At 36.3% G+C, this 19,859-nt stretch overlaps 1 protein-coding gene across 38 annotated transcripts in view; it reads right to left on the bottom strand.

Annotated features, from left to right (window-relative positions):
- Positions 1 to 19,859, bottom strand: part of Nrxn1 (neurexin 1) — a 1,038,549-nt gene that overhangs the window by 561,187 nt on the left and 457,503 nt on the right. For 29 of the 38 annotated variants that reach the window (XM_085832802.1, XM_085832806.1, XM_085832815.1 and 26 more), the window contains 2 exons: positions 16,882 to 17,085; positions 14,376 to 14,402 (listed from right to left, as the gene is read on the bottom strand). In XM_085832802.1, coding sequence (XP_085688928.1) covers positions 14,376 to 14,402; positions 16,882 to 17,085 — 231 coding nt within the window. The remainder of the gene's footprint in view (positions 1 to 14,375; positions 14,403 to 16,881; positions 17,086 to 19,859) is intronic. The other 9 variants (XM_085832809.1, XM_085832813.1, XM_085832820.1 and 6 more) reach the window with 1 other exon arrangement.

The following is a 19,859-nucleotide window of genomic DNA, read 5'->3' as shown; positions in this document are numbered from 1 at the left end:
TAAATTGCCTTTAACACCCTTTAATTAAGCTAGAAAGAGAGAGAAAGTTTAACACCAGGACATCACAGAATCATGAGAATTCAAATATGATTCCTACTATGTCTCTCTCTTGTATAATTATTCTTTCTTATTCTGGGTTGCATAACACATTTTCCTATTCACTTATATTTAGAAAATGTATTTGGTGTCTAACAATGATGTCAGTTTTGGCAAAATCCTGACTATCATTCTGAAGGATCTTGTATCCTACTAAATCAGGGATGGAATATTCGCTGCTGATCAGACTTACTATATGCAGCTGGCAAGCCATAGTGTCACTATTGTAATTACTCAAGCTTGCTTTCTTTCTTTTTTTTTTTTTTTTTTTTTTTTGGTTTTTTCAAAACAGGGTTTCTCTATGTAGCCCTGGCTGTCCTGGAACTCACTCTGTAGACCAGGCTGGCCTCAAACTCAGAAATCCACCTTCCTCTGCCTCCCAAGTGCTGGTATTAAAGGCGTGTGCCATCACTGTAAATAGTCAAGTGTTTGAGAGTCAAAAACTCTTGCAGTTTATAGAGTCATTGTTGCCTTTGATTCAAAGGTGACCTTAAGTATGGTAATTAGTTTAAGTGTATTGCCCAGGTTTTATCATTTGTTTCACATAAAGAAAGAAAAATCACAAACTAAAAACAAACAACTAAAGTGCTTAAAAAATACAAAATCTAGAATGTATGAGTTACCTTACTTTTCTTTAACTTTAGAAGGTTTCATGTTCAAGTTTGATGCTTGTGTACCTATGTGTGTGTGTGTGTGTGTGTGTGTGTGTGTGTGTATGGTTAAAAATAAGTTTCCTTCTATATCAATTTCCTCAGGTGTTAAAGACGGGGTTATTGGCAATTCACTTAGCAGGAACTTATGGGAGGCTGGAAGCCAGCCTTGTCACTGTGACAAGGCAGGAATGGAGAAAAGCCCTGGAAACAGGCAGACATGGCTGCAGCCCAAAGCCTGAGTCATGGTACTTGGCAACAGAACTTCCTATTGGAAAATGGAAAAATGACATGAGGTGTTTCTTGGGTGATTATTATGACACCCACAGCCTGCCATTTGACTTTGTTATTAGTTTCTAGTTTAAAAATAATTATTAAAAAAAAAAAAGATACTAGTTGGACCTCTACCAAAAACAAAAAACAAAAAACAAAAAACAAAAAACAAAAAACAAAAAACAAAAAACAAAAAACAAAAAACCGAAAGCACATAAATTCTTTCTTAAGCAGCTTCACTTTGCCTTCGTCTAATTGTAATGAGTTGGGAGAGTGAGACTTCACTGTTTTTCCTTCCGCTATGAGTCAGCAGGAAAATGTAATTGCAAGTTGAAATTAGACATGTACATCATACGCCTCTACTCTTGCTACTTTCTATAATACCATGGGCATAATAGACTACATAATTTGCAGGCTTAGTAAAAAATGAACACATGGGGCTCTTGACCCAAATGAAGAGTCTAAACCTAGGGACAGGACAGTACTTTCCTCCACATGGGGTCCTCCCTGAGATGGGTTTTAGGTACTTCAATAAATTGTATATTTAAGAATATACACACAATGCAAAATTGAACTCACTCTTAGCACATTGTCTCCATTTAATGACATGATCTGTAGGGAACCCAAGAACTGCCCTTGTTCTGTCCTTCTGGCATAGATTAATGCAGTAACAACTATTGACTTGGTGACAGATTAGTCACCCTAGAAACCACAAGTTGAATGATCAACTGAATCGGGTTACTGCAATCCTTGTTCTATTTCTTCTTATGTTCTCTTTGATTTAGTCAAGTTTACAGTCTTTATGATGATTCAGAGTGACTTATATAGGGCTATTTGCCTTGAGAACTAAGAGCAGTCACAGAGTGTTTCATTAAAATATTTTTAAAAATCCCTTCCTATTAAAGAGATGTTGAGTAAATAACATAAAATCAAATATTAACCTTGGCTTCCCTGTTCTTCAAAATCTGAACACTATCAGCTAAGAAAAAGTATTCTATAAACATCCATCAGAAAAACAGGCCACTTTAAATTCTGGTTTTGTGTTGATTAAATTGTTACCCCAAATCTTCCTTTCTGCTTCTGTTTTGTACTTAAAAAATGTTAATTATGTTAATCTGTAGCAGCTATCCTGATGGGAACTTGGGCAAAGTACTTATGTTTCCAGGTGCCTCTGTTGGTAATCTGATCTGTAAAATATGGTAATAAGAGAAATCATTCATATACAAAGGAGTTTAATGCATTCCTATCGCTTAAAGCAACATGGTGGTTTCTCATGATAGTAACTATTATCAGTATTATATTGTCATTATCATCTTCTGAATGAATTTGAAAGCTCAGGAATATCTCATAACTTGGAGAATGCATGTTACTTCTTTTTGTTCAGTACCTTGAACAGTAACGATTTGCTGTTACGATTTGCAGTAAGTATTTGTTGAAGGGTTTTTTTTTTTTTTTTTTTTTTTTTTTTTTTGGTTTTTCGAGACAGGGTTTCTCTGTGTAGTCCAGGCTGTCCTGGAACTCACTTTGTAGACCAGGCTGGCCTCGAACTCAGAAATCCGCCTGCCTCTGCCTCCCAAGTGCTGGGATTAAAGGTGTGCGCCACCACGCCCGGCTGGGTTATTTTTGTTATTGTTTTTGAGATGAAGTCTTGCTATTTAGTCCTATTTGCTATGGAACTCATTCTATAGACTAGATTGTCCTGGAACTCACAGAGATTCACCTGCCTCTGCCTCCCAAGTACTGGCTTTAAAGGTGTGTGCCACTATGACTGGCTAAAGGATTAATTTTTTTCATATTTTGTGGGATTTTTATTCTGGTAGATGAGCTTTAGACAAATGACATATTATTAGAAACAACTCTATAAGCTTTAAACACTTCTATTCACAAAGATATGGCATTATCTATGCCCCTGTTTTAATGTGTAGAAGTATGAGATATGATAAATTCTAAGGCTGGAGACCTCGGGCAATCAGCAAGCTGATAACTGTTTGGACACATTTTTTTCAATTGATTTGAGAATAAACTTAATATGTATGACCTAAGAGAGCAAAAGGACCTGAGACCAGTAGTTAGTAAGGTCTAGATAAAAAGAAGCTAATTGGCTTAAGTACTACAGGAGCTCAAGTCTTCATATTTAATTTTGAAACAAGTAAGTAGATATGCAGTTTGTTTGCAGGAAGTTTTGACATTTGGGGAATTGGAAAAAAAATGCCTCAAGGGACATCTCTTCACCACAGTTCCTTTGTTCTATTATAAATTTCACTGTTAACAAATTTCTCATCTCCTGTTCCATTCCTGGCTAAATGTCATCAAGCTGATCTGGGAAAGTAAATAAATGAAGTTTAAACCATCTACAAAAACATTTGAACTCCTGCATTTTGATATTGATTGTACCCATTTATGACAGATCAGGATAATACCTCTGGTGTAACTATTTTTCAATGGGAAAAACATACAGTTTAAAAATATATTCTACCTTTCAAGTACATAATTATATTCACAACACAGTAAAAAAAATTTCACAAGTTTAACAAATATATTGCTCAAAGAATGTTTTAAAAATAGCTCTCCACAGATCTATTCTAGCTCAACTTAGAAACAGAAATATGCACAATAAATAAGCCAACTATAAACGAATCTAAAAAACTTGGACTGTGATTTTATTTTAAGATGAAAAAGTTCATTTCCAAGAAATGCTTATCACATAATAGGACAGCTAGCAGATTTAAAACTAAGTATTGAAGAGTTAACACGCTTTCAAGTAAATTAGAGTACATTTGTTGTTCGTTTATTTGAAGGAAGGTCATAGTGATTTACAATTGTGTCTATTTAAATGAATCCTATATAATTGATATAGATGGTGAACCTGTCCTAATTTTTGGAAATTAAAGTATTATAGTTACTACTGAGTATATGAAAATTTATTAATATGTAAATGGACGTATCATAAAAAGGGAGAGCTATGATCACAATGTAAAGATTATTTGATTAAATAAGTTTTGTTGCATGAGAAAACCATTATAATGGCTATAGAATTTATTTTTTCATACAAATGTAGAGGGCAGCATCTACTTTGTATAATTCTAGAATAGAGGTTTCACTTGTGCTTGCTTTCTGTCTTTAGAATTCTCATTCTTATGTTGACTGCCATTAATGTCAAGGCTAACTTTATGATATTTAACTAATCCTCAGTATTTTGGGGAATGTTTGTCAATATGTTTTTGTTTCCTTAAATAAAAGGTGTAAAACATAATTAAATGGTTCTTTCCTTGAGCTTTTCTTTATTATTTGCTTTCTTTGTAGGGGAAGATGAGTCTGGCACCTAGAGCCTGTGCCTCCATGTTAAACTTCTATTGCTGGCTTATTTGCTGAGAAAGCACATGTTTTAGGAATGTGACCAAAAATGTGTTCTTTTAAGATGATTCCCTTTGTTCCAGCCTTACAAGACTGCCTAGGTTTAAAAGCTGTGGAAAAGATTCCCATGACACTGCAGATAGTTGTTACCCAAGAATGAGAGAGAGACAGAGACAGAGAGACAGACAGAGAGAATAAAATTTTTCACAATGACTGCAAAATTCTTCTTAACGAGGATTTCAATATACAATAAAAGCGATTTTTGTTTATTTACCATGAACTTAATTATTATCTAAGTTTTAGTCCCTAACTTTAGTGCTGTTGCTTCATTTAACAATTTGTTTTGGAAAAATATTGGAATTGCTTCTTTCATTAAAGTAGTCTTTAAATCAGAATCTTCTGATGTGAACAGCTCAGGGAGGGATCCTGCAGAGTGATGAGACAGCCAGTGTAATGACTGCTGGAAAGAAAACTTTGTCTCCCAATTAACGTGGGTTGATGGGGGATACTGCAGAAATGCTACCAAGGTTCACTGCCAGCACTGGTTCCTGGCTGATATTCCTCCTTAGAAGGCCATAGGCAGTGACAATGTAGACTATCTAGAAACATCTAGAAGTATCTCATCTGTGGAGCTACTCCTTTGGCTTCTTCCTTAAAATGATTTTCACAAAATCATTTGAGAAAACTGATAGTAGTGATCCACTGTGATAGAATCTTGTTTTTGTGTATCTTTCAATTGGCTTAGTATTCTATAATTTCTTTAAATCATTTTGCCATAAAATGAGAGAAATAACAAATGAATCTTAAAGATACTGCAACTCATTTACAATTGTTTACAACACAGTGTTAAACTTTAACAATCTGTGGATCGTGGTCTATCTGCATAAAAACCATGTATTATACACATGCTATCATACTCTTAGCATGTATTATGCAAAATATGAGTTGTGATAGCAATTGATATGTTAGTAAAAGTTTTCCGTAAAGTTTGAAATTATATTCCACTTTTGAATATTTTCTGTTCCACAAAGCCTCCAAATGTGACTGTTATTTCAGTTTTGGAACCAAATGTATTCTTAAAAGACATGTATGGACTACAGAGATGGCTCATCTGTTAGGAGTATGTACTGCTCTTACAGAGGACCTGTCAGTTCCCAATATCCATATCAGAGAGCACACAATTGCCTGTCACTTCAACTTCTGAGCATCTGACACCTGCTTCTGCCGTGTTTGGGCACCTGCACTCATATGCTCACATATCTACACACAGAAACACAAATACACATAATTAAAAATAAAATAATTAAAAAATACTTATTCTGGTTATTTTAAAGAGTAAAATAAAAGAGAAATTTATATGTCAGTAAATTTAAAATGTAAGAATATATTATGTATGTAGAAAAATCATGCTAAAGAATACTACGGTTGGTTTTAATTATATTTTAACAGAATATATACCTTTAATTTTGACTGTGTTCACATTAAAAGGTAAAGAAAAAGATTATTACATGAATTAGAAAGTGAACATGATAAACCAAAGCAAGAAATTAAAGTCCCTAGCACCTCACCAACAGAAAGACACATTTCCAGCAATTTTAGAAAAACATTCTCTCTCATTCCCTCCTCTCTCTCTCTCTCTCTCTCTCTCTCTCTCTCTCTCTCTCTCTCTCTCTCTCTCTCTCTCTCTCTGTGTGTGTGTCCCTGTCTTTATCTGTCTGTCTGTCTGCTTGCCTGTCTTTCCTTCACTCCCTCTCTCCATTACTGGAATAAAACTACAAGGGACATCTTCTAAGAGCAGTTAGTCTTTACCCTCAGTGGAGTGTTATTTCTTATACCCATTGGCTGAAATAATTTTACTTAGTATATTATATAGTTTAAAGAACTTCAAAGTACTCTTTGTAATGTGGACTTTCTGAGCTGATTTACTATATTAAATTTTTGAAAAAAAAAACACTCGGGTTTATATAAACAGGGTCTATTTAAATACATCAAAAATTATCACCTCTGGAATTCTGTTCAGGATTCATATATGTGGTTATTAAAATTATTTTGTAGTTTCATGTTATTGTACTCACTGTCATGGTCTAGCTATTTATTAGTCTGTATCTACACTATTCATGAGGTGAATAAACTTATATTCTGGAAGAGTTTCAATAATTAAATCAAGTTCTTTAACTTGAAAAGAACTTTTATAACTCGTGAAACAGAGTAGAAGTTTGTTACTTGCAGGTTTCAGTTGGGTTTGTTGTTATTTTATTTTTACATTAATAAACTTCTTTACCTCTTTTTATATGGATATGTATCCTAACTTCTGGGCATTTACATATACAATAATTCAGAATGCTTTATATTTCTCACCAGTGAGTGAGTATCTATATTCCAGAAGTCCCAGTGTCTGCTCTGAAGGTAGTGTACCATGTTGTACCATGTTTTCAAGCTGGCAGATTAGATCAAGAGTGGCATTCTTTAAGACTAACCACTCCTTAGCTCCTAAGGCTGTAATGGCAAACTCTGTCCAGTGAGATACTAAGGAGTAAGTAGCACACTCAATTCTTCTAGGAGAGTTTAGACCCACAAACACACATAGTAAACAAAGCAAGAGCAACAATGTAAACTTTAAAAACAGGAAGCAGAGAACCAGCCATGAATGGAAACATTGACAAGGGAAAGGGCACCAGGAGTCCACCAAGGACAAAACCATGGTAGGGCTGAAGAGAAGCAGAAAAAAATCAGCAAAAAAGAGAGCAGTGACCAAGACACCAGGATGACAAAAAGGGCAGACAGCTTAACCATCATAATCACAAAATATTGAAAAGGGAGGTGGCAAAACCTCATAGTTAGAGCAACAGATCTCAACAATTTTTGAGTGGCTAAATCCCATTCAACCCCCTCACCCCCAAAAAACTGCCTGTAATGACTGAAATTAACTCATATTGTATCAATTCTTATTGTCCTAGTAAGAAAACTTCATCGTTAAGACTGACCAATATAGCTCGTGTTTATTGATTTTATATTCATTGAACTTTATGATCATGATATTTATTTTCACATTGTTAGGTGAATATCTGCTAGTACACACGTCATTAATTTATGGGCATAAAGCTGGTGGCTAGTTGCTAAAGGAGTATTTGATGGATATTTGGGGATTACTTTTTTGTATTACTATCTCCTGGATATTAGATGCTGTTTTAAATACAAGTTCTTAAACAATAGGTTTTTTGGTTGTTTTTGTTTTGGGGGCTTTGAGTCTTGTTTTGTTTTTGTTGTTGTTGTTTTGTTTTTTCATCTTATAGAGATTAGCTGCTTATGAAACTGAATCACGATAAGGACAGATGTAAGAAAAGCAACTATTCTCACTGTAGAATCAAAGGAAAAAAGTGGCACAATTTCCTTTAAAGCTAAAGAAACTCTAACCACACATCTCAATGAGACACCTAAAGCAATGCATACAGATGTTCAAAGATTAGTTCTCTCAATGAATAAAATTACACAATGCAGTCATTTGGTGACACTTAGTTATAAAAAAGAAAACTCCCATCTTATAGATTTTTCTGGCAATTTGGCCAAGACCAATGGTAACAAAGTCAGTGCTCAATAGTAAAAGAGAATTTAAATCCATTCAGCACTAAGCAGTAACTCTGCCTTCACCTGGTTTAAGAAGGGTTCTTAGTGCCCCAAAGTCTTTCCAATCATGTTGGAGCACTGTAGCTTTCTAGCAGCTAAACAATGAGATTGTTCATCACATTAGAACAAAGTCTTCAATCCTTCACCTACCTATAGCTCTATCTACCTATGCAGTCATGCAAATACTCAGAAAAGACTATATATTCTTCATCCTACTTCCCCCAAATTTAAATGTGTAGATTACTCAAATAGGCTTACTTCAGATTCCACTCAAGGTTTAACAGCTGTCTAGACTATGTCTTAGCTGATTGTTTTCAGTTAAAAACACATTTTTCTTCTATGTGTTATATTCAATTACGGTTAAAGTTCAGCTAAAAAGAATTTACCAAATTGTTTATCTTTCTTTCCTTTGTACATACATACAATAACAAAAGCAAATATTCTGCATTTTTCTTTTCGTCTGCTTTCTTATCAATGTCATCTATCCTATGTGCTAGGCAACATCAGTCATTCAGTGACAATTACAGATAAACTCTATAAATCCACCACCAACACTGGGACAGTGAGCAGAAACCTCCATGTAAGGTTTTCTGCTCTGCAGGGGCCATGTAGCTCAGAGCTTCATGTTTGCTGCTTCTCCTCTGTGCTATACTGCAGAATATGTTCCTCCATTATTAAGTTGCTCTTCAAGTGACAGCTTGATTGCAGCAATCTAAAATGGCTTAAGTGCCTCAGGTTGACATTTTACATTCTTTTATTGCTTTCCATTTTTATCTACATAAAAAAAATTGGCGATAACTAATATCCAGTTGATCTTTTCATTCTGGTGATAAAATGATAATACAAAGATCTTATTATCCACCCCAGACATCCATCAAAGTACATTTTCCAATAACAATGCTGCTCAAAATGTTGCTTATCTCTCCCCAAGTTGAAAGTGAGGTGAAGTACTTGGCTCTAGATTTCTTTGTCTCCAGGACTTGGGTTTGGTGTTGTAAAAAGACTTTGAACTTTCACCCTCAGCATTTCATTCACATTAATATCTTGTGCAATTTTGTTGTTTAGGCTCCTTAGATAAATCACGTTTTTTAATAAGCCAAAAGGAGTTGAAAGTCTTGCCTATTGAAGTAATTGTTTTATCCCCAGTGACTTTTATTCTTGTACAAAATCAATAAGGGGAGCAAGAGAAAACCACAATAGAGGCATAGAAAGGAAGGGGTAAGCTGGAGGAAGGAAGAAGTAGCCGGAAGGGAGAGGGGACCAACACAGAGCACAAAGAGAAAGAAAAATGAAAACAAGCAAAGCAGGGACCATGGATATATTAAAATCCATTTATGAGGTGAGGGAGATCGTTCAGTGAGTGAAATGCTTGCAGGCCAAGTATGAGGGACCTGAGCATGGATCTCCAACATGCACAGAATATCTGGGCACTACAGTAAATGCTTTTGGTCTCTATACCTGGACTTGGATCTTTCCATTTGCTCACTAAGAACTAGTGGGTCTAACCAGCTACTGAGTACTAGGTTTAGTGAGAGACTTGGTCTTAAAAAATGAAGATGGAGAACCATAGAGAAAGTGACTTAGCATCAACATGTAGTTTTACAAGGATATGTACTGACTCTGTCTCTGCTCTGTCTCTGTCTCTGTCTCTGTCTCTGCTCTGTCTCTGTCTCTGTCTCTGCTCTGTCTCTGTCTCTGTCTCTGTCTCTGTCTCTGCTCTGTCTCTGTCTCTGTCTCTGCTCTGTCTCTGTCTCTGTCTCTGCTCTGTCTCTGTCTCTGTCTCTGTCTCTGTCTCTGTCTCTGCTCTGTCTCTGTCTCTGTCTCTGTCTCTGCTCTGTCTCTGTCTCTGTCTCTGTCTCTGTCTCTGTCTCTGTCTCTGTCTCTGCCTCTGCCTCTGTCTCTGTCTCTGTCTCTGTCTCTTTCTCTGTCCCTGTCCTTCTACCTCTCCCTCCTCACACCTTCTCTCTCTCTCTCTCTCTCTCTCTCTCTCTCTCTCTCTCACATACACACACACACATTGACACATAGTCAATTGCTCTAGTGGCGTCATGTCTTTCTGTAGGCAAGAAGAACATTCTGTAGTTATGTCACTAGTATGAAAAAACATAATCTATTAAAAGTACCAAGCAAAAACCAAAAAAGAAAGCAAAAAACACCTCATTAAGTAATGCCTATATCCACTTCAAAATAAAAATGGTTAAGTAATGCCTATATCCACTTCAAAATAAAAGTGGTTACCTCTATGACCATTAGGACTTACCAGTGGGTCATGAGTGTACGTTTGACATCCAGTTTTTCAAATATTTCCAACCTTCAAAGGTTATCACATTAACATTTCTAAGGTGCTTAACAAAATTATAAGTATCAAATAAGCAATATACCACCACAAACACAATTGTTTCAGAAAAAAGATCATCTAATCACTTTGAACATATTGTGTAAAATTACTAGGTCTCCAGTTTGAAATCAGGCTTGCTTGCTAACTCTAAAAGTTTCAAAGAGACTAGGCTCTGTGATTTTGTAATGAAGTAGGAAACAGAATGAGATTAAAATTGTGTACAGACCCTAAAACAATGCATTTGAAAACAATTTACATGGGACATAAACCTCCATTTATATTTTTAGAGTATTAAAATAACTTAAGCCATTAATAGTACATACCAGTCAAGAAACTGCCCAATACTCATATTTTCAAAACACTATTTTATAGCTAATGACTGAGGCTTCAGCTAAAAACACTTTGTTCTGACCACATTTTATTATTATTTAGTTCATGTTAGTATAGCTTTATGATGGTTTTTGGCAAGTGATCTACAGCTTTTTAAATTAATTCAAATATTTTTCACCTTCATGTTAAATGTATGTGAATTCATAGTTCTTACCCATCTAACTGTATTAAATCATCTTTACTTACCCAGAAATTATCTGCACTAAAAGGTGGTAGGTGGGCTTTTTTCTTTTGTGCCAATTGTATCACAAAATAAGTGGGTCAACGTGTGCTGTCTTCTAGAAATGCTCCTTCCCAGTCTCAGGCATTTGAACACTTGCTCCCATTTGGTGGCAATATGTGCAGAAAATCTGCAAGCTGCAGTCTTGGTGGAGGAAGCATGTCACTTAGGGCTAGTTTGGAGGGCTTCCTCCTACTTTCCATTCACTCTGAAGGTAAAGATGTGAGGTTCTAGATTCCTGCCTCTTTCCCCATGGGAGCAGCAAAGCCTGCTCAGGCCTCCCTGTCACAATGGACAGGCTCCACAAGCCCAAACAAATCCTACTCTCACTAAGCTGTTTATGGTCCGGGTGCTTATCACAACAGAAAACTGACTGATGCACACAATAGGTGAAATAAGGAAAGGCTAATCTTCCTGCTCCGTTATCCTGAGCAGAGGACAGAGGGGATCGATTGATGCTCATGTTTATATTTCAGCTTGTGGATTTCAAACTGACCACACTCTAATTCTAAATTTCAGGTAGCAAACACATTTTCATACTGATATCAACAAAGGCATGGCAGGGAAGTCTGATGATGGGTCTTAGAAACTTCTCCTTTACCATCAAAAGATTGGAAAAACAAAATGACAGCCACAAGACATGTGACAAAGTCAGCTCTTGGGATTTCAGTCCTTTCTCAGAGGAAAACCTGTCTGCATGTTACAGAAGGTTCTAGAGCTGCATCTATACTTGTAATGTGGGGGTGGTAGAGGGAGAAACACAGCAGGTATCTCTTACAGGGTAGGGTTGAGAACTCCCAGACATGGCCTCTTCTCGACTCACCGGGTTTCAATGGCAAAGACTAGAAAAAGGAGGCTGGAAATGGGGATGCTATAGAGACTGCAGAGCAATTCTAAGTAAATGTACAGAAATCTATCTCTGGTGGCTTCTACTTAAGTGAAACAATTTAGAGTATGAGTCCTCATCATGTGGAAATCTGTTGGTGTTGTAGATCATTTAGTGCCTGTGGTAGCTCTCTTAAAATATATCAGTTGAAGTGCTTCATATTAATATTTCAAGATAGTGATGTTATGCAAAAGTGTCAGATAAGCTTAGGGCTCACAAAAGTTCTACAAATAAATGGCTCTTTGAAGTTGGACTGAGATGCAAATATTTCTAATTAATTTTTGGTTGACTATAAGGTGAAGGGCAGATGAAAACAGGTGAATGTTATTAGATGTGTAAATTCCTAATTATTCTCAAATTTGACTCATCTTTATGAAACTCACTAAATCTGCTCACTGCTTTCCAAGTAAAACAAAGGCAAAAGCAAATGGGAATGCTACCTGGTCATTGAATGCTTCTGCCAGAAACTACAATTAAGCTAAGCCATTTCCACTCTTGTCTGAAGTGTGCACTGAAAGCTGTAATACATTAATTTAATTCAAGTATTCATGTGCTACTTATACTACTTTTAAAAGGAAAAAAATCACCAAGAGATGACAATCTTTGTATTCAAAATTATTATTCTATGAACTTCCTAAAGTATGGAAAAAGACTGTTCATAGGACCATAGGACCACAGTCTCGTGGTACTATGAAGACTTGAGTCTAAGAAGACTGACATATATTCAATGTATGTTCTAAGTAATTGTAGCTAGAAAAGGAAGAAGAGAAGAAGAAGAAGAAGGGGAAGAAGAAGAAGAAGAAGAAGAAGAAGAAGAAGAAGAAGAAGAAGAAGAAGAAGAAGAGGAAGAGGAAGAGGAAGAGGAAGAGGAAGAGGAAGAGGAAGAGGAAGAGGAAGAGGAAGAGGAAGAGGAAGAGGAAGAGGAAGAAGAAGAAGAAGAAGAAGAAGAAGAAGAAGAAGAAGAAGAAGAAGAAGAAGAAGAAGAAGAAGAAGAAGAAGAAGAAAGAATCATATTTGACTTGGTGAATAGGAATAATTGTCAAAGTGCACGTTTTCCTTTTATAAATTTAAAAGTGAAAGTTTTATTTCTGTTCTTAATACAAATAAAATGAAAGGACTACCTAAAGTAGATCTCAAGAAATGAGTATTTTCACCACAAGAATTTTCTCCAATTCAGCAGGAATCAGTAGTCTACCATTAGGTTAAGGTACAAATCCACCTTTGAAGATAGCACTCTGTGGATATAACTTCACCTGTCTGCACTTCTTCACACTCAGGCTTATAGAATCAGGTCTATTAAACTTATAAAATTATTTTTCAGCCAGGCATTCAAGAAAATGATTGAATATGAGGTGATGCATACTTGAAATTGCATTGGGGTTAAAGATCAGAGAGAAAATATTTAGGAATTATTTTGTTTATGATAATGTCTAAGTGCCTGGCACTGTTGTTTATAGTTTATAATTCAGTATTTATTCAGTGATTTATCAGACTCACCTTTTTTACTTAAAAATATTAACACACAAGAGGACAAATATGGATCACTTATGTAGACACTCAAGAATATGCAATAAAATACATTTTAGTAGAGAAGTTATTTTGCTTTTGCAAATTTTTCCCTCAAAAAATGAGTTGTTGCTTCATGGAAACACAGCCGTATATTTCAGGAGTCCCACCAATGCACAGGCAGTTTTCTTCCAGGGCCAGAGACCAGAATCTTACTATGGCAATGAGAGATTAGAGGTTTATTAAAATCATTTTATTACATAGCTAATGAATTTGTGGTCATTGGAAGAGCTTCCTTTATGTGGTCAGCAAAACCTGAAAAAGAAAAATCTAAAGATTCACAGAAAGAATTGTAAATGGTTTACTTATTATTTAATGCTGGGGCTCAAAATAAAACCACAGTCCTTGTATCTTTTCAGATCTCCATGAATATCAAATAAAACTCAGTCCATGCATCTTTCTGACTCATCATTTAGCATGCATATCACATATTTGAATGGTTTTAGTTATTTTTGTAGATATATGATCAGGATGTAAAAATTCATCATGTAAATTGTCTTAATAATCAAGAATGTACTCTCCTGGTTCATGGTTTTCTCAGAGCATAAGATCAGGAAGAGCATACTGTGTCTATATAAATCTTTGTATGAGTTTAGAACATTGGTTAACCATTCCCAAAATAAGATAAGTTAGACATCTCTTTTATATATTTGAATTAAGTGATAAAAACAGAAGGAAATAAGGCCCATGGTATGTTTTTCTATTTAATTATAAAGGAAACTATTGGACCTCAAGATCTGTCCAAATGCCTTCTGCTTCAAAATATATGCCATTTCTTTCCCAAACAGGAGGAACTTCAGTGGGAAGTCCTTTGACTGGTTTAAATATAAAATGAATTTTTACATCCCAGATGATGGACTGCTTCATCATGAGATTTATAAATGTATTTCTCTTACTCTCTCTCTCTCTCTCTTTTCCTTGACTAGCTTACATTGTAATGGAGGAAAAACAGTTTAAAAATTTTGAATAGGCACTTACTGGAATTACAGTTAATCCTGATACAATCTAGATGGGGAAGAATAGATGAAAAATGAATATTTATCCTTCAAGGTAATAGCTGCAGACATCCAATAAAATTACAGTCCACCCTTCTGGGGACAGACACATGCAAATTTGGCCACTCCATATCATTATTCTTTATGTACTTCTAGAACCCGGATTCATTGTTATGAAATTGTACCATTGAAAACAAGAGAACATTTAAAAATATGGCCAATTCAAACAGAGCTACATGGTGACAAATCTAAGTAACATAAGAAGTAGTTAACTGTCAAAGATGCTTGGCTTAGACTGGTCGCTACATTCTCCCCATCTGTGAAAGAACAGACTGTTATCTTCACCAAAAGTTAAAAGTGCTCCGTCACAATGGGGTACAGTGCAAGCTCAGCTAGGCTCAGACATCTTGGACTTCCAAAATCTAATATCCCACAAAGGCTCACAGAAGTCTTTAAAACTTTAACAATCAAATAGAGAAATAAATAAAATTATTCTTTTCTTATTCTAGTATGTTTGTATATTTCTCCTTTGATTTTGATTTTTCTGGGACACTAAATGTTTACAACCAGATATTGGTAGATTTCACACCTTGCATTCACAGAAGGAGAAAAGAAAAAAACTTCATGGACCCTTAGAAAATCCAGTGGCTGTAGAGTAGCCATCCCATGGAGCGCCCAGGCCTATGCCTCTCTTAGGAGCTACCAATACTGTCTTAATGCATTGTGTGGCAAGTTCACACTATATTCCTCATCTTTTCTTTTGTATGCTTGCTTCACATGAAAGCAGATATAAGAACAGAATTTCTGGTGTGAATAACAGTGGTTATTTTAAAATAACTATATGGAATGTTTTATGGAGAGATATATGCATCTTGGGGTTTATTATTATTATTTAATGCCTTTGGGGAGCATGAAAAATATAACCTAGATTCTGTGTCCATATAGCTAAGTTTGTCATGTGTCGTCAACCGCATCAGAAAAGTGGTTGCAAACAGCCAAGGACCAGCAGCTACACAACTCCTTCTACAGAATGCTTTGCTGGTGATAATCTCTCTAACTGTTTTCATTTTGAACAACACAACAGCCTCTTGGTGCAATTAAGCCATGTATTCAATTTCATTGTAGTAACCCTAATGGTCACTAGAGGGAACGCTAACAGAACAATAAAAAGTAGTGTGTATGGTTTTTTTAACTAATAAACGTAGTTGAACTTGTATCAATTGAATGTAATTAAATGCAATATGCTAGAAAGAATTTATTTTCTATTTTCTAAGCTATTACTGTACCCATCACAATTTGAATATGTAGGATTGTCACGAAAGTCATGGGTTGTTCTGTTAACATCATCTTTCTAAAAATAAATCTATATGGTTTCAAAATTTGGTTTTCTTCCTCTCCTGATTCGTGTTTGCATGTGTGTGTGTGTGTGTGTATTTAATACTGTCAAGAAGTACAGTAAAACCTCATTCATTTTCACTTCTTTGATTTTAATGATAACATTAAAATTTATTGGGCAGAATATTGAATCTTCTCTTGGTGTGAGGATGTTATTGGTAGGGGGTACCTGTGAAAAGAGAAGATTTTGAAAGGTCAAGCTCAGGTAGAAAAATAAATTCAAGGATTCAGAAGAAGTTAATGGCAGAACTTGCAGAAAATAGAAATCTTTATAGGGACCTTTCATCTTCATTGGGTAAAATAAACGTCTAAGCCAGACCCTTCTCAAGCTTCACAACTTGTAGTAATTTGAGGTTTTAAATTAAATAAAATTTAAAGTGCTCAACTTTTAAAATTAAACAGTTTAATGTTTTCTTTGATTTTTTTTTATCACTCCATAAATCATCCAGATCTGTGAGGTTTTACTGTAGCAACCTTGTTGATGGTGCCTCTAATCAGGAAAGCATTATCAGTCTGTAAAGGAGCCTGTGTCCTTATTGTTCTCATGGCTGTTTGCTGAGGGCCGCAGACTTTGGGCATTGAAGGGTTGTGGATTGCTGAGTGACAGCAAGATATCCCACACATTACTTAAGAACAGAAGAGATGGAGGACCACAAAGATGACTATAAAAGGAGAAGCCCATGGAGGAAGTAGGAGCAAGTATGAATTGAATATTCCATGTGCATGTTATCTTATCTAACATATTCAGACATTTGTTTTTGCAAAGGTGTCATCTATGACCCATTAAAACATCAGAAAATATAACAGGAGAAAAATTCAGCTTGAGGCATCTTAAAACTTCATAATTCAAAGTTTGAAATTTCATCTCACTGATAGGGCGTCCCCGTAGCCTTGTTGGTAGAAATCACAAAGCACTAAATTATGAGTATAAAAAACATAGAAAAAAACCCATAACATAAAAAAAGTGATGCCCACCAAAGCATTACTCAGTTGTTTTAACTTTCCATAGCAAACAGGCTAGTCGATAAACATTTGCAGGCAAAACTGAATAAAAAGTGAGACATGTTAGCTGAATTGTGGAAGGCATGTTTTACCTAGATTGACCGTGAGTTTCACACGTCCTGCATCTAGTTCCAGTCGAAGGGTATCTGCAGAGTCTCTAGAAGTGGTCGCCATCAAGATACCATATGCACGCTGGGATCTGAACCGTAAGGACACGTCCTCAGCCTCAGTGTGCATCACCACCGGAAGCTGAATTTTCATGAACATGCTCCCGTCGTAGCTCAAAACCGTTGCCTCTACGGAGGGAAATGGATACAGTTTCCATTAGTGTAGTGCGCGCACACTTGGGAGAGAGGAGGCTGCTGAGCTTTCTTTCCGGGACATCAGTGGTAAAATCATCTCATCTGATTCAGAAATGAGTTTCTTGTTTTGTAATGGCAAGGGACATGCTAGCGAAGAGTCCCTCCTTTGTTAAGTGTATACTAACAATCGGAAAGCCCCTCTACCTATTGCATATGTTATAGTATTGACCACATGGGGCTATCAATGTTTCATGTGTATAAATTCCCTTATAAAAAGCATGGGCATGTTTTGAATAGCTACAGAGTAAGCCTGATGGCAAAAACTTCAATGATGTGTGTATGCATGGCCAGTGAGAGCTCTAACTATCCTACAAGATTAGTCAGTGTTGGGGTGCTGATTGATGCTGCATGAGCACAAATTGAAGAGGATGTTCCTGGAAGATATCTAAGGTCAGGAGTGACTGGAAAATCCCTGGGAACAGAAGCTACTGTCAATATTTTTTTTTCACATAATCAACTCTAAAATTGAAATATTACTAAAATGTAGAAATCATCCTCTCTATCAAAGCTAATCTTCTAAAGAAGGAAGTAAAAATCAACTACATAAAACAAAAAACTACAACAAATCATCCAATAAGCAATAAGACTTCTACTGTGTTATTGTGTTTAATGAGAAAAGCTTTTAAGATACCTTAAACCATAATCTCATAATCTCTTCTTTACAAGTAAGAAATAATTTAAGAACAAACCTGGTGTCCTAAATATTGAAATACCACTAAAGCATCTGTAACTTTATTCATGAAATATGGGTGTGGCCAGAAATAGGATTTGGATTTCTGTGGGTATGTTTCTAAATTGAGGCATATGGAAATCACAACACTATACTAAAGGAATCCTAACGTCACTACATGAAGGAATCAGCATCAAAACTGCTTCTGCCAGAGTGCTTAAGAAACAGCACCCCTCAGTACTCAGTACCATATGATGGTGAGACACTGAGAAACAAGTCTGAGTCATGTTGCTTTCTTGTTGTTTCTGGTAATTCAAAAATGCCACTTAATAAAGGAAAAGCTACCCAGGATAAAAATAAAGGAAGAGAGACTTCATTACTTCCATTATATACATAGCATAGCCATTGGCTTTACCACCACACAGCACAGCTTTGTGGCTGTAACTATTCATGGTTATGGTTCTTTTCTGGTTTGGCTTTCAAAGTTTTTATATCAGAAAGTCACGACAGTCAGAAGCTTTTCTAAGAGACTTATCATTTGTTGCTATTCAAGGCTTGAATGAGTGACTTGAATCTCTAAGTATTACACATTGTTTCCGGGACTCCTAGCCTTGAGCAGGCTAAATAGACCTTGAGTGCTTATCACCTTGGGTTTTAGGACCTAGTTGAAGACACATTGCCACATTTGCAATTTCCTACAAGAGCTTTGAGGAATAGAATGAATGCCTGCTGAGCTGGCTTTGCAACATAATCCAGCTGAAACAAAGGATGGGTCTGGGGGCTCTCCCTATATAAATGCACTGCTGAATATTAAACTTTGAGCCTTGATCAGAACCTTTGTCTTGGCTTCATCCTTCTCCCACATCCCATCCTTTTTTTTTCAGTTCCAGCCTCCCTTTCAATTAACCTAGTTATCCATGGCTGATGGATGGCTACAACCTATAAATGTTAGGTCCTTTCAGACGTCTGGATTTTGATGAGCAATTCTTCTGAACAATATGGCTCCCTCCTCAGATTGAACTACTACCCCTCTTGTTTTCAATTGTAACTTATTTGTTTGGATGGTGTCATTTGCAACTGCTCTTAGGAAAAATGCTCTGAGGAAGCAGGTCAGTCACTCACCACTCAGGCACCATAGAGCAACTGAGCCAGACTCGGAGAGACCCCATAAATGCTTCTTGAATTAGCAAGTGCTATCTACACTGAAAGCACCTGAAATACCTTTTTGGCATGTGGATACAAAGCTTGTATAAACACTCCCCAGAGCAATAAAACATTTATTATGTCTACTAACAGACCAAGCAAATTTGTAATGTCTGACAAAAAAAAAATCAGTTTAATTTGAAGGTGAAACTACAAAATGGTTTTGTTTTTTACATTTTTTATTAGATATTTTCTTCATTTACATTTCAAATGCTATCCCAAAAGTCCCCCATACCCTTCCCCCACCCTGCTCCCCTATCCACTCACTCCCACTTCTTGGCCCTGACGACGTTCCCCTAGTCCAAGTTTGCTAGACCAAGGGGTCTCTCTTGCCAATGATGGCCAACTAGGCCATCTTCTGCTACTTATGCAGCTAGAGATACGAGCTCTGGGGTTACTGGTTAGTTTATATTGTCATTCCACCTATAGGATTGCAGACCCCTTCAGCAACCCCAGGGTGCTGGGGCTCTGTGTTCCATCCTATAGATAACTGTGAGCATCCACTTCTGTATTTGACAGGCACTGGCAAAGCCTCCCAGGAGACAGCTATATCAGGTCCTTTCAGCAAAATCTTGCCGGCATATGCAATAGTGTCTGCCTTTGGTGGCATGGACCCCCAGGTGGGGCAGTCTCTGGATGGTCCATCCTTTCATCTTAGCTCCAAACTTTGTCTCTGCAACTCCTTCCATGAGTATTTTATTCCCTATTTTAGGGAGGAATAAAGTATCCATGTGTTGGGCGTCCTGCTTCTTGAGTTTCATGTGGTGTGCAAATTGTAACTTGGGCATTCTAGGTTTCTGGGCTAATATCCACTTATCATTGAGTGCATATGAAG

Source organism: Mus caroli, unplaced genomic scaffold, assembly GCF_978045245.1.
Source record: "Mus caroli unplaced genomic scaffold, Mus_caroli_1 scaffold_18, whole genome shotgun sequence".
In the NCBI taxonomy this organism is placed as follows: Eukaryota; Metazoa; Chordata; class Mammalia; order Rodentia; family Muridae; genus Mus; species Mus caroli.
This window is presented reverse-complemented; position numbering and strand designations above follow the sequence as displayed.